The 16,510-nt window shown below is 39.9% G+C and overlaps 1 protein-coding gene across 1 annotated transcript in view; it reads right to left on the bottom strand.

Moving 5' to 3' along the window:
- MGMT (O-6-methylguanine-DNA methyltransferase) overlaps positions 1-16,510 on the bottom strand; it is a 171,897-nt gene that overhangs the window by 143,855 nt on the left and 11,532 nt on the right. Inside the window, exon 3 of the mRNA XM_075504331.1 lies at positions 4,745-4,884. Coding sequence (XP_075360446.1) covers positions 4,745-4,884 — 140 coding nt within the window. The remainder of the gene's footprint in view (positions 1-4,744; positions 4,885-16,510) is intronic.

The following is a 16,510-nucleotide window of genomic DNA, read 5'->3' on the forward strand; positions in this document are numbered from 1 at the left end:
TTCAAGTTCACACCCATACCAACACACACCCAGTTCCCCAAGTCCATGGAGGAGCAGACCACCTGCACGTGTTGTCTCCTGCAGGAGATGGGAGCTCAGGTTCCTCTGTCGAGCTCAAACCAGCCGTCTGCCCTGGTAGCCCCTGGGCTGGAGGAGCAGGAGCCCAGTGGCAAGGGGGTGGCTGTCCCCAAATCATCCACATCCAGCCCCAGCGCTGGGCCCATCCAAGGATGGCAGTGACAGACCACAGCCAGCTCAGCTAAGCCCTTAAGTGGAAAACTCAAGGATGCCCCCATAAGAAGTTGTTAAGTCCCACAGTAGATGTCAACATTAGCATAACCTGGCATCTGTGCCCGCTAATCAGATGGCAAATTAACTTTCATTTCACACGCATGCTCATCAGTACGTAGTAGCATTTGCACTGCTCTGAGCCCGTGCTCAGCAGGACAGGATTTCCCAACCACACACTGGAAGCTGTTTCAGCTTACGTCAAGGCATGTTCTACTACTGCCCTTTCTTTTACTAAAATCCTCCAGTTGTCACTATTTCCCTGCATTAGCACACATGTAGGCTAGCTAACCCTTGCCACATGCTGACCATGCAGGGAGCTGGGAACCCTGGGGCAATTTTCCTGGGGGAGGAGGGAATTCCTGAAATTTTAATTTTTGCAACACAGGGGAAAAAACTGTTCCCTGCTGCCATCCCAACTGCCAAGTCAACATCCCTGTGTTTCCAGAGTATCTTCTGCTGTACACATTTCATACAGTAACAGAAACCATGCTTGTATTTTCCTGTTAACAGAAGTCACAGAAGTGCAGAAGTGCATCTCCCTACTTGCCAAGTGGATAATTCACCCCTCCGGCTCAGGAGTAAGACAAGGCTTCTCAAAACAGAGTCATCCCAGGGTGGGAACACTGCAGACAACAGCAGAATAATGAAGAAAACTAATTCTGAAACATCAAAGCTGCTAAAGACACTTGAAGTACAATAGCAGCAAAAAAAGTGAGTTTTTCTTTTGGATGTGAGCAAACAAAAAAAAGAGTTAAACACTTGCAATATTTCAGGTAGGAATACTGGAGGAAAGAGAACCTTCTTGATCAAAACTAATGCTTACATTTGTATCCACTGAAAGAAAAACCACAACAGCTGATATAGCACTAAATATATATACAGGATATATACAGTTTTAGTCCTTTTTTTAAAAAACGAACTGTGAATCTGAAGTTTTGTTTTTATAAGTTTATTTCTAGCTTCATCTTTGGTGTACGTTTTGCCCCACTTCACAACCCTGAAGCAATATGCTCCACCTTGTTTCAGAAAGAGCCCAACGCCCAGATCTCTAGACAGCCTGCGAGCCCAACGCGCGCACCTCCTCCTGACGCTGCACGTAGGTTACAACTACCGCAGCCTCCGTCATACAGCGTATGGGTACCAAACACGAAGAATGTGATTATTCCTAAGCTATTCTGATACCGATATCATATACTCTGGCTTTATCTTCAGAACTTTATTAATTGACAATGCCAGCTTGAATGATGAACAAGTCAATCCACAATTTAAATACTGAAATAGAACTAGGTGATTTCAAGTTACTGTTTTAAGTTAACCAGTTGTTAGTACTGCACTTAGATTACAAAACAGTTAGAAAGAATTTCAGTTAGCATTCAGTAAATTAAAACTTTCACAGCCATATTTAACTGAAATACCTCATTCATATATATTAAGTTTTATTCTATGTATATACACACACATTTTAAAAGCTTGAATAAAAATTCTTCCTCCCCAAACAGAAACCATTACACCCTGACATGCCTTGACTTTTAAAGTCTACCAGCTTCACAAGGAGCAGAATAACCTTAGGTTATTACAATTAGTTTCATCTCATTAATAGATCAATTTCTTTCAAGCATACCGAGAACTGAATTTTACTTTGTTGCTTCTCCTTTTAGTCTCCATTATAGTCTGTGTTCTTAAGTTTTAAGGAGAGCCATCACAGAATAGGTTGTAATCTCAGGTGATTAATTGCACAGCATTTTACAAGCTGTAAAATCGAGCAAGATCTCCACAAACCGATTATGCCATTAACCAGGCACTCTTATCAGATTTTTCTACACTAGCAGGTTTGTCTGATGATTGCAAGTCTTAAGTATTTATATATTTCAAAGGTTTACTTATTTTTGGTGTTAAAAACCCTAAAATCTATATTGATTGTTACATGAAAAGTCCCAAGCACCATGGAGCAGAATACCAATATTTATTACTAGACTTGTGCTCATTATGGTTCTCTCTGACAGGGGTCCATTAAAATCAATTTTTATGTTTCTTATGGTTTTTCTACCCAATGTTCTTACCATAGTGTTTATTAGCCAGTTAGGAGAAACACTGGGCACTGTTTTGTTTTTATTTTATTCTGTCAAAAATAATGAGGCCAGATTTAACAACTATTCACTAGCAATGAGTAGAAAAGATTAAATGTTATACTTCAGCACAAACGTTTACAGATGGCTTTAAAATTTTTAGAACTTCATCATCAGTAAAGACAAAAGTCCCACCTTCCACCTCTTTCAGATTTAAATTCTTAAACTAATTGTAGGAATACTCTGCTTACCATTAACTTCTGAAACACTCGAGTAATATTCCACCTATAACAATTTTTGCATCAAAATCATGCAACCTGCTAAGTTAAGTGTTATCAAGATGCCACTAAAGCCTCAACACTTCTGTGAGGCTGGGAAATCAAGTCAGCTCACCACTGAGAAAACTGGAAGGCCAAGATCAGATAAAAATTAAAGAATCAGGAAAGCTGCCTGATGTCTGCCTGAAGAACAAGGCCACGAGATCCTTCCTCAACTAGCCAACCTGGCCACGTTACCCAAGCGAAGGGCAGCCCCCGTAGCGAGCTGTCCTTACAAAGGGGACAGAGCTGCCTCGCAGCAAGGCTCCCTGCAGCAGGGACAGTTTGCGACTAGCAGCATCCCGCATCTGTGCGGGCAGAGGTGAGTAACAAAGTACTTACAGCTTTGGGGAAACATGAATAATTTCCTCAAAAAAGGTCTGGGTGCCTGAAAGAGCAATTTCTCTACCCGGCCTCCCCACCACCACTTGCTCTGAAGACATTTACTGTCCTTAAAAATGTTGTTCAAAAAGAGAAGGCAAGCCATCAAGTGAAACATTTGAAACCTCAACATTAAAGATAGGAGTCAAACAGACCTTTGCTCTTACTTCTCCAGGAGAGCTACACAAACACACCCAGTATAACAATACCTCCCCATCCACCTTCCTGGTCTCTCCTAATTAAGAGCCTGTAATTATTTTCTTCCAATAATCTGCCATTTCACTATCAGCCTGTATTTTTAGTACCCACAGCTTCACAACTGTTTTTTGCCTTCAGCTTTTACTTTCGTGCAATTCACTTTATGTCTAGCTTTATGTCTATGTCTACGAAGAACACAATTTCTTGTATTCATCACCTTTGAGAGCCCACAGACCATTTTCCTGCTATTCTTCCACCCACTCATTGACATTTCCTCTTCTCAAGAGCAAAAAGCCCTCATCTGCTTAGTTGTTCAAGCAGACGCTGCAAAGGCAAGCTTTGGCCTTATCCTACATACCGCTTTATCACCATTCCTCATCAGCAGAAATCCAGTACTTAAATCAGCACATGAAGAAACTGAAGTACTTCTGTATCACTGGAGTTGGCAAAACCGTCAAATTGAGGGTTTTGCCTCTAATTTTTTTGTATTAGAGGCAAAAACATATTTCCATCAGAATACACATTATGCTTCATATTCCTTATTAATTTTAGGCACACTGAAATTACAAGGCTAATAAAATAGGAAAACAGAAAGGGGGAAACCCCACAAATCAATGGAGAATTTCAGAAGTGAAAAGCAGAAGAGAAAAGGACAGTGCAGAGAAGGAAGCCAAAACTGCTTGAGTCTTGTCAGGAAAAGCTCTGCTGTAACAGACCATGGCAAAGCTGCAATTTTATTACCAAAACCAGTTGAAGAGATTAGCCTTAATCAGTAATATTAGTAACTTTTATTTTGGCAAAGAAATCTGGCATCTAGTAATTTTGGAAGAATTCAGTGTTCCTTCTAAAAATGCCGCTCAGCATTTCCTCACAAAGAAGGAAAAAGCAAACCAAAGATGTGAACAGGCCAGATGTACTTTAGCAGAGTGAACAGCACTTGTATTCAACAGTAACACGTACCAAGACCTCCTCAGCCCATCCTGTATTTGAGACATCACCTCCACTGCCACGGGCATCACCTGTTCTGAACTCCAGAAGACATTACAGCTATGCAAAACCAAAGTTCTCACAAGTAGTATGCAGTAATTAAAACAATTATTCACTCCTGGTTCTGCTTGTTGGAACATACATATCTTGGTACAGGTCTGCAAAATTTGCAAAGTATGCAAGGAGGTCTGAATCCTCAGCGACAGATTTACACGTGTCCAAAATTAGGGGGCAGGATGTACTTTCAAAACCTACATTAAAAATACTTTTATTTTACAACATTTCTTTGCTAATATTATAGATGCGGCAGAGAAAGAAATGCATTTTAGAGCTGCCACTCCATAAAGGTACAAAAGAAGCTGCTTCTGCCTCTCACAGGAGCAAGTACTGTGTTCCCAGTATGGCTAGTAAAAACAAGTACACGTAGTCGCGTCTCAGATCCTCTGGGCAATCTCCTTCCTCTGCCACATACATAAACATAGGATCAATAGGACATGAACTTACCCACTCGGCAGCACGGTCATTTTTGGAAGTTTTATTTCATGTAAGCCTGTTTCACACCCAGATATCTTAAGTTTTCCCACAGGGCTAAGCAGAACCGCGTGTTTCTCCTTGCACTGATATTCTCCCTGTTTGGAATTCACCTGTTCATGAAAACAAACTCCTCTTTAATTGCATGCACTTTCACCAACGAACATTCATCTCAAGGCATTTTGATCAGTTTTCAAAAGTAATTTAAAAAAAGCAAGAAAACAGCGTATTTCAAGTCTCCTCAACTATGGCTTTTACTTTCAAAACTCCAACTTAAAATGATCCATCCTAAGAAGTCAGCATTTAAATCAAAGTCTGAAAAAACACGTTAACTAGCAGAACAGCGACCTTTGTAAAAATCTCAGGTAATAGCAGTTTCATGGTTGGTTTATCAGCTAACACCCAATGTGCTTTGACACTGATTTCAAAAGGATGATTGTGACAACAAAGTATATTCACTGGTTTACAGCAGCAGTGTTATGCAAATAACTGCTGGAACACAAATAGAATATGTCTGCTGGAAAAATATATGAAAAAAATCAATCATTCCTTAGTAAAAGAAACATTTTTTTATTTCCATTGTTACTAGTCTGGTTTTACGATTACTGATAGGATGTAGTTGGAAACAGATGCCAAGCATTTCTCAATATTGTACAAGACCAACAATAACATACTTGTCAAATTTGTCTTGGCTAAAAAAACCCAGTCTGACTCAGTAGATGCTTGAGCTGCATGTACAGTTTGGTTTGTACAAACATTAGGAGAGAAAGAGGACAGAACACCACAAGTATGTCCACTGCAGAGTCACCCAGACACCAAACCATGGGTCAGACCACATCGCCATCGGTGCTGTACAACCAGGACAAAAAAGCCTTTGCTCCAGAGAGCCAAATTCAAGTGAAACTGGACAAAAAAAGTGAACAAAGAAACCCAAGTAGTTAAGGCAGCACAAGCTAACTCGATCAAACATCCCTGTTACAGCAGGAGACCAACAAGGAGGTGTCTTGGTTTGTAAAGTCACTCGGACCATACTGCTAACTTGCAGTTTGCCTCACACCTGAAAAATTCACTTGTTACTGCAAAGTTCAGAACCAACAGTCTCCAGAGACAACTGCACAAACTTATTTTCCGCAGTATTTACGCAAGTTTATAGTCCACCCCACCTAGGACACCTACGTCTGCCTACAGCAAGGGGGACGATGCAGAAAGGCCGATAAAGCATCAGATGAAATGCAGAAGTGATTAAGAAGCTGGGAAACCAATTGAAAAGCACAATGACAGACGAGGGGTGCAGCAGGAGACGGGAAAAATCTATGCATGACAACTTATAGCTGACCACTCCTTGCAGCTGTACAATAATTTTTTTTTTCCAAAATAAGATAATTTCTTTTTAAATCCCATTATTAAGTGCTATGTAATGAAGTCACATCTGCAAGTAATAATCAGTGTGAAGAGAGGAGAAAAAAAAAATCAAGTAGACAGTTTTGCCCACAAGGGCAAAAGTAAACTTCAGCCTCTGAATTTTGGGAAGCACTTACACAATTCCTCAGTTAGACAGGCAGCAACCAGTGCAAGTTTACTCAGCTTAGAAGTTCTGCACAGCGTGCCGGGCTTGAAGAACTGCAGGTTCCTAGTGGTTTGTTTAGTTTGACTGTAATCCAGATCAGCTTTTTGCTAAATAATCAAATGTTTGCTGGTGTTACAAAGAAACTCTCCTTTTCAACCAACTTTTTCCTCGGTCCTTCTCCCTCCTCAAGGAGAGGACATGGGTGAACTTTTTTTGGAGCAGCACCTCACAGCAGAGGTCTTAGTAAGAAAGCAACTTAAAACTTTACATATGTGGAAAACCAGTATACATTCTTCATTTTTATTGGTGTGACAGCCGTAAACTAGATGCACTGAACCTCATACCATGTACTCCACGAATATAACAACTTAGTGAGAAGAGGACAGCTTTTTCATTATAACAAAACACAGGATGCAGCAAGTAACAGAAAACTATAAATAACCCTGAGTCCACACCAAGTTGAACTAAGCTTTATAGATGAAAACCTTGAGTGAGTACAACTAGTATTTTCAGTCTTGTTTATCATACACATTGGGCAGCAATATTTAGAAGGTTTATTTTTATAAAAGAATGAAACCGCATGACTTATATCCACAGACATATGCAATTGGGTTGGGAGCCTCAAAGATGAAGGTCACGGTACAGAAGTACAAGGCACGCTATCCTCTGTCCAGATCCTAATGTGCCTTTTCACTAGTTACCTACAGCTACCGAGATGAGCCAGAGAAGATCGAGGTAACGATATGCTCCTGCAGGCAGTCTTATTTTAAAATAAAGGGAAATTTTATTCAAGATTTAAATTCATTGCAACCGTTTGCAGATGCAAATAAACAGCCTTTAAACTTGGCCAGCTGAAATTACCAAATACTTGGATATCATTTACTGCATCCTTCCCATACAGGCACAATTTGCTCAACGCCATCTTCCCCACAGTGCCCTTGCTGAAGCTGTGAGAACTAAATGAATGGCAGCTTAAAGCAAAAATCTAATAAATCCAAATAAGCTGGAGAAAAAAGGCAGAAGGCAGTTTATGTAAATGAATCATTTGAGGAATTTTGATAAGGTACTGCATGAACTCCACCTTTACTCTCCCTTTCCACTGTAATACCTACAAAACTGTGTCAATTTCTCATAATTTCAAAATTTATTAGGTAGAAAAAATAGGACTTTTAGAGAAGGAACTTCTCCTGCCATCCTCTGGAGTCTTGCTACAGAAATAAAAGTGTAGATGCAGCGTACGTAAGTCCGTATCTCACTAGACTGCTAAACGCTCTATAGAAAATTGGAAGACTGTTGTTAGTCAACAGAATTAAGTCCTTTTTGTCATTAATAACAGACAAGTATCAAAAGGTTTCCACAGTGGAAAATTTATCAGTAAGAATATTAGCATGATTTATGAGTTAATGTCCTGTACAGAGGAGCCTCATTTTCCAGGCATGCTCCCATGACTTTGCAACAGCACGTGCCTCGGTAGCAGCACGCTCCTCCGAAGGGCGAAGGTCCCCTAAATTACACATCAACTCCACTGAACACCACTCGGAAAGAGAGATGTGCTGCTCAGATTGCTTTCCTAGGGTTCAGATGCTAAGGAGGCAAAACAGCAGCGAGTTTTATCTCCTAAACGAGGTGCTGTGAACCCAAAAGCCAGCATTAGCTTGATGACTTGCATATAAGGATCTTAACCTCTTATGCTTTCCACTGTAATTCAGTTTAACAGCCTTGCTGCAGCCAAGGTTTTCAGTACTAAAACGTACCTCCTGTTTGATTAAAAACAGATTTTATTTAAATTTGCATTAATGGTCTTTCACATTGCAGTAAATAATTCAGAATTATTTTCTGTGTTCTACTGCTCCTAAACCCCCCAAAAATTCCACCGTAGTTTGGTCCAAGATCCTAGAATCCAATTCATATCCATAAAGGGGAATGGATAAATAAAAAAATGCAGAGAAATCTCAAGGATCAACAAGGTTCAAAAAAACCCCACCATAGCAGAGTGTTTGCATGCCTCATGTTCTCCCAAGAGGTTTGTATTTTCAGAAGACAAGCCAAGAGAGCAAACCTCATGGCATTTCCTGCACTTCAGCACCATGCCCCAAATCACTGTTACTGAATTGGAGAAAGAATGCAAAATATATTCACGAACATTGGTTTCCAACTTTTCCTGTGTTCACCTCAAAGATCTCGCAGTGCACATGTACAGTGGTAAAACCCTAAAGACTGCAGATTTCCACTGGAAAAAAACGCAACTACTGCCCGTGGACGTGTTTGCACCCTCCACAAGGGTTCAGCCCTCAGGTTATCAGAAATTGTCTTAAAAACAAGTTCTGTCTGAAGGCTGTGGTCAAAGAGACCAAAGATGTCACCTTTTCACACATTTTCCCTTCAGTATTATTAAGTGCATGAATCCTTCCCACCAGGAAGGAGCCAGAGCCCTATCTCTGATGGATCTCCCTTTACAGGTTTTCTTATTTCCTTCACTCTGCTTTAGCAACAATATAAACCTACCACGCCATATCAAAATATTAATGATAATCCCTTCTGCCACCACCTGCATCTGATTTAACAGGGTATTTCCATTAGGCTATATAGCATGTGGCTGAACTTCAAATGCAAGTCCTCATGATTTTTTTTACTTGAATATTTCTGAGAATCAAGGCAAAAATAACATATTCAACTGCTAAACCTAACGTGTCCTCGCACATACTGCAATTTTATTTTTTAAAACCAAGAGAATCCAAGTGCATTAATCAGTGAGATGTCACAGTTGCCTCCAAGAAATGGGTCTCTTGATCCTTTCAGATTAACAGAAAGTGTTAATTGCTGAGCTACCCGATAACATAAATACAACCAACAGGATGAAGTTGCATTACAATTCTTTCCCTTATTTCATTTGCCATTTCTCAAACCCAGAAATGGTCATATTTCTACCATTTCTAGACTAGCCAGTGCTGCACATTTGAAAATTCCCTACTCAATTCTTCCACACCATGAAAGTTACTGTTATTTAAAAATAGAGAACCCACCCAGATGCTATAGTAGGTTTTTCATGCAATCTTGCTCCAATGTTGGGCTAGGACATAACTACACACCGGCTTCAAAAAATAAAAATAATTGTCAGCACGTATTGTCTGAGAGGATCCAGAACTGCACTATACCTGCTAGTAGCACAAGTCATAAGGATTCTTAGCTGTAAGAGGTAAATTTCTGGAAGCATTTATCCAAGAGGATCACCACAGTTTGAGGGTAGTTTCACTTGGAGAGCACTGATGCTAGCCCATCCCACTCAAGGTGCAACAAGTACAACTTGTTCATTTACTTCCTATTCTCCATAAATATGTCCTAAAGACTCATCACTTCAATATTCTGACATACTTGCATTAGGAAGCTAGCATATGAGCTACAATTCTCAAGCACCTGCCCTGTTTCTGTGATGCCGTATAATATCAGTGACTTGCCAAAAAGCAATACCAGGAATTTGTTGAGTTTGAGAGGGTGATCAATAAATGCCAGGGAAGTTGCTTCTTCATCCTAATTACAGGAAAGAAATACCAGCCCTGAACTCTAAGTGTCCTTCTTTTGAGTATCACAGTGTTCTCAAACCTGCTTGTTATTGATTCAAGTTTTGAATTAAAATTCAATGGAAGCTTGAAATATTGGATTTAAATTTAAGGGGAATACTTCACAGGTACCTGGACTGGTTTGGCAATTTGCTACTTCATTTCAGTCATCTTGCTACAGTCATTCCTCTTAATCCAGTAAGTTTACATCCTTCTCATAACAAAATCCTTATCAAATCACATCAGCAGTATTTGTCAAGGCAAAAACAATCAGGGACCATCATAAGAAATAAGAAGTTAGACAGGTCCATCTCCATCATTATCAACTCCACAGCAGCAAGGGCAGCAGAACAGATGAGAGTTGACTGTTTACAAACACCCTGTCTATTCTGAAGCGTAAAGGTCAGCATATTGCTCAAGTAATACAGCAGCGAGCGCCGCAATTAGGGCAACTAATGGTTGCCATTGCAGTCATATCCTTAACTGGGATTTTGGAAACAGGGCTACTGCTGTTCCATACTGAGACAGCTGAAGAAAAAAAAAATCCAGTCATTAACATCTCCTGTTACCACTGTAACGACAACTGCATGAAATTATAATTTAGAAACACAGTCCCTAACGCTGTTTGCAAGATGTTTTAATTGCAGAAAGCTTCTGCCACCCCGCCTGGGACTGCAGAGATGAATAACGAGGCTGACCATGGCCCCCCGTTTGGCACGGCTGCTGGTGAGCTGACGCATGCCAGCGGTCCACTCATCCAAGGTTCATTGAATTATAGTTCTCTCAACATCTCCTTAATAGTTTAAAACTTCCTGTATTTGTTTTACTGGTTTCTGCATGTTTATTTAAAAGGAAACAATCCATTGTACGTTAAGAATATGGGAAAAGATATTAATAGTAAAAGGTAATGCATTTGTGCACATACTTCAGTGTGGAGGGTAATTTTCCAAACTTATGCAGCTAGTCTTAGATGAGAAAGCCGTTTCTTACACTCCGTGTTTTAAAACAGAAAAATATAAGGACTGGGGAAAAAACACAGGATCAATGCAATCAACATGCAATCAAAACACAAGTCTAAAAGCCTACTCCTGTTAATATCTTGATTAATCATCTCTATTTTCATCTTCCCAATGAAGAGTGGCTGCTACTGTTCCATGAGAAAAAAGAATTTATGTGCTACAAATAATTCCAGTGTGGGGAGGAAAGAAGGGAACAGGCAGACAGACATCTCATACCTAGAAATAGGTTAATATACTGGAATAAAAGTTACACAGAATGAGAAACATTTAATTCCTAGTCTTTTTGCATAAGCAAAGCATATGAAACGTTTGATTTCTCTCAAAGCTAAAATATGAACTTCTCTAAAAGCTGTTTCCTTCTGCTGACAAAAAAAAAGAGTCCAAAGATTTCCAGCTAACCATAACAGAGTGAGCTCTAAAGCTGTAAGGATACCCTGATCCAAACAGGTCTCTACAGGTTTGACATCTTAATCTGGACTGCTGAAGCTGTGAGAAAGTTGTCCTGGAACCCAGGGCAGGGCTTTTCCTTGTCTAAGAGAACAAGAGAGGCTGCTGCTGCCCTCTGCAACCCACGCTCACAGGGCAGTCCTACCAACATCACTCCTTACTTAATGAAAAAGTAATTTCTGAACAAGATAATGCACATTTCCTGTATCATTACACTTGAACATCACACATAGCATCCTTCAAACATATGCAAACCTGTTAGTCCAAGGAGAGCTGAGTGCCCCCCAGTTTTTAAATTAAGGCAAAAGTTAAACTTTGAGAAAAAAAGGTGTTGCATTCATTGCTTAAATCCAAGAAGAAAGCCTTGAAACAAAACTATCATCATGGTAGCTAATCAGATTTAATTCTGTCAATATAATCTGCTAACAAGCAAAATAACATTTAAAACTACCTTTAATTTTTTTCAAAATACAAGTCCTTTACATGCTGCACCAGGTTGTTGTGAACTAGTGTTCACCACCACCCACCTGGACCTAAGCCACTTCTTCCCCCTACACATCCCACAATGTACTGCGTGTATTTCTTCCTAGAGCATCCAAAGCAAACTTTCAGCTCGCCAGAACAAAGGACCATATATCAGGTCCATATATTTTTGTCCACGCTGCAACAGTAATAAACACTGCCACAGCTGAAGAACAGGACTGTAATCCAGAGAAGGCTTTTAAACAAAAGCTGCCCTGAAACATTCTGCATTAAACATGCACATTTTCTCTCGTGCCACGTGAAGTGCTGCCAACCTGGCCATTTCCTGGGGTAAAGCCGATCCCAGCCTTCCAGGAGCCTTTTGCTAGAAACCTGTTCTGCACCCCGCTGGGGGCCAACCACTGCCATGGCTTGGAGAGCTCTAGCAGCTGACAGCCTTCCTTCTGCCATCCAGTGCTTGGGAAATAAAAGGAGTGACTCCCCAGAAAACAATTTGCCAACCTCGCCCCTACCAGTGCCTTCCCATAGTGGTCTTACCAGACCAGTGTCCCCACAGCTTGGGAAGAACAGTATTTCTAAGCCCTCCTACCTGCTCCCTGCAGAAATACTGCAGCACAGGAGGGCTGGCAGCAGGCTTCCCAGGGACCCCACGACTGATCTCCTGGAGTCCTTGGCAAAACCGCTGTACTTCCAACCTCTGGCTGGCACATCATATTTATGCCATTAGCATACAATTTCTTATTTTAAAACAGAATTAAAACATTCAGTTCTCGTTATGAAACACAGCAGCCTGCATCTTCTCCAGTACTCTACTAATACCTCCAAGGCTTCTCTAAGTCAGTCTAACCCTGGTTAAGCCAAACCTGTAGCTTCAGAGGGTGTGAAAATAAAACCTACTCATTTCTTTTCCAAACCCACCCTAGCCAAGAAATGTCAGACAAACAGTAAGCAAATCCAGGGTTAGTTTGGGGTGATACAACAATTTACTTTCCAAAGAACTAATCCCATAAAAATCGTGAAGGTACAGAATTAAATAGCGTATTTTGAACATATACAAACATACACTGACACAGCAGCCACTAAAAATCAGTCCCCGTCTTCACTTATCAAAAGGTCCACTTCACAGAAGCCCCTGATGAACCAGGATACACATTCCGGTACAGAGAGCAACATTTGCTTTCTACGGCATTTTAGGAGTATTTGACCAAAGCAAACACATAATTCTTTATTAAACAATCAAAGACAACAAAAGCAAGTTTCTGTTGTCCCATTGTATTACACTACTAATCCTCTTTGGATGGCAAATCAAAAGACCCCAAAATGCCAAGCTATAAAAGTATTTCCAAGCAGTGGCAGCCTCTGGCTCTTTGGCTATGCCTTCAGTCACTTGCTTTGGCAGACAGGAGTAATCCTGGTCTGTCAAGTGGCAAATTCCCAGGGTACTTACCAGGGCTACCTCACACTTTATTTTACTTAAGGGATGATATTTTAATTATAATAAAACCATTTTTTCCCCTTTAGAAGAGGCAGATAGGCTACTGCATTCCAGAACTGCATTTTCCTACTTCATCTACTGCCCACATGCCAAGCTTTGATCCGAGACATTAGTAGCAGCAGATACTTAAACACAATACCTCAGTGGACTGTTTAAACGGGAATTCAGGTATACTATTTCTTCCAATAGCTCTCCAAAACCAAGTAAGCAAACACATTTTGTACCTTCCCCCAGCTCTCACTTACACAGGAAACTTAAACACTATGCAAGTGCAGCAGCCACTGCTGTGGCCACGTAGCAGCTTAAACCATATACACTGTAGAATATTTATGTCATCATGTTACATCATTAACATGAAGCGAAGATGAACATTTTGAAAAAAGTCAAATGTTTACGCACAGCATAGAAGTAAAATGCCATTAGGAAGTGTGGTGTTAATAAGCTATACAAATTAGCGGTTGCGGTGGGTCGGCATCGAGGCTGGATTGGGTCACGCCATCCCTAGGCTGCAGCTTGGTGCCCAGGAAAAAAAGGAAGTGAAACAGCCTGACAAGCTGAGACACCCAGTTCCTTTAGCATATCTCGTTTGAAACGGTGGGCTGCCTAGAGGTACCATAACTAATTGGAGCAGAATTGGACAAGAAATGACATTCCAAGAATAGGAAAAACACCAGACAGGACAGTAATAATCAAATTATACCACCAGTTGCAAAGACAGAAGTCACAATTGTGTAAACTCCTTGCTGTTAGGAGGCACCTGTAAATCCCACCAGCACTCATCCTGTAAGCCACATTGCTTGGTGTATCTACCATGGGATGTGGAAGCATGTTGTCATTCTGACCTTAGTGATGACCCACAAATGGATTAAGCACCCCCTTATTTTTAGACTGGAAATCACATGCCAGAAGATTCAGGTAGAAGCGTTGTACAATGCACTACAAAGCTATGTTACACTTTGTTCAGTTGTTCACTGCTTTAACATGTAATCACACATAATAAAACACAAACTCAGAATTAAGGAATTTGTCACCAAACAATTAAAGAAACAAATACCATGCTAAAGAATCAAAGATGAAGAATGTGGTCTCTAAGAATTAGAGGGTCCCCAGAATTAGTATCTAGTTGTTGCTGGTTTGAGTTTTAACAAGTCTCAAAGGAAAACAAGTCATCACAGCTGCCTGGATTTTCCAGAAGCATTCATCACTTCAAAAAATAAACTCAAGATATTAGTCAACATTAAGATCTACTCCTTAATTACCCCTGAAGTACTTGCTGTAAGTTTTACTAAGAGGAGGTTATACTTTGAGGCACTGAGAAATACAAAATTTAACTGCCAAAATCACCGCTTGATGTATATGCATGCATACGTACGCATAGCAAGACTAACATCCACTACCGTTACAGGGTTCAGCTGTGTATGTAAAAATATGGCAACTACTGTAATACAAGGAAAAGAGATGAAAGTTTAATCAAATGAGACTTGTATCAGGTTCAGGAGAACTGAAAATGGGCTAAAAATGAAAAAATCTAGCAGAAGAATGACTTTAATATTAGGTAACATTTCAAATTTTTATCACCTAAACCCACAAAATTCTTGATCTGCTCCTTCTTGCGTTCTCTGCAGAGCTGAAGTCAGGACCAGCTAAATAAAAGATAATGCAACTAGGCATAACACAATAAAAGATATTACCTTCACAATGCATTATTGCTGCCAATTATAAGAATCACTTCAACTTAATTTCAAAGGCACAATCACCCTCAACTGTAACAGTCTCTTTTTTAAATTTCAAACAGTATTACATTAAGGCAATAACTCACCTTCCAGCTATAATATCAGTCTCCCTTATTGCAAAAATACATTTCATAAATACTTCTCATCGACAAGTCAAGCTAATTCAGGTTAATTTTATTGTATTTTGGTGCTATCTCACATTTGTGTGCAATTACCTTTATCATTTTATTGCCATGCCAGAAAGTAATCAGAACAATTATTTGAAAAAGGAGGTGTATAAATTCTAAATCACACTTGCTGGCATTTTTGATAAAATAGCAGCTTTATCTCAGAAAGTGGCAGGGACATCGGATAAATCATGCATCAGTCAAGTGTAGCTGACCCCCAAGTGCATTGCACAATATCAGGAGTGCTTCACAAGAAACTTTCCTATATAATCCATCATTCTTTATAATACCAAAACAGCTACACCTGAAGAGTAGGAGCTAGAGAACAACAACAAAATAAATCTAAGCAATATGAACAAAACCATTAATAGAACTCCTTTTTAAGCTGAAGGAGAGTCAAGAATCTGAATTGGGTTCAAGCAAAGAATTTCATTGAAATTTTTAAAGTGAGTAGAAGAACAGCTTTAAACAAATGAAGCAGCAAGCTGTATTAAGAATTCACTAAAATACAAATACATCTACAGGAAAATACACACAAAAACAGGCATCAGAAAGACTCGTACAAAAATCCAAGATTATAGTCTGAATTTTCCTATCATTATCAACCTTAGTTTGATTCAGGACAGCATGGACAAGTGTTTCACTGTATTGAGAGCAAAGCACCAGAGTTAGTACAAGCATCTGTTTCCCAAGCTTAAATTTAAAAACTACAAGAAATCCAGAGGAATTCTATTTCAGAGGAACAGAATTAAATTTACAATTAAATTTCTCATGAAACAGAAAAATTGCCACATCATCATAAGAACGCCATGAACTCAAAAACTCCTAAATACAGAGACATTCCTGATGTATGCTCACGCACATAACTACAGCCACATTTCAGCCTCTTCCACACAAACCCAACATACATCTTTGGTCACTGCAACAGGGCTGCAAAATCAGGGATCAAGCAGGAGACAAATACAGCAATTGCGGAAAATGCCCACGTCTGGCTGCTTTCAGAAACCATTTTTCAGCAACCTGCTTAAAAACCGTTCAGCACATTACGTCAGCGAGAACAGATTTCTGCAAAAACCATATGCCAGGCATATATTGTACGTCACACCAATGTGTGGTTCTGCCCAAAGTAAAACTGTAAACCAGTCACACACTGTAAATATCACAAAAGAAATACGAGCTACATTACATACATATTTAATATGCATCCAGAATGGGGGGAAACAGTAGCAGATAGCAGAGGAGCCTGGGCTGTGCCTGCACAGCCTCCAGCA

This window comes from Mycteria americana, chromosome 6, assembly GCF_035582795.1.
Source record: "Mycteria americana isolate JAX WOST 10 ecotype Jacksonville Zoo and Gardens chromosome 6, USCA_MyAme_1.0, whole genome shotgun sequence".
Taxonomy (NCBI): Eukaryota; Metazoa; Chordata; class Aves; order Ciconiiformes; family Ciconiidae; genus Mycteria; species Mycteria americana.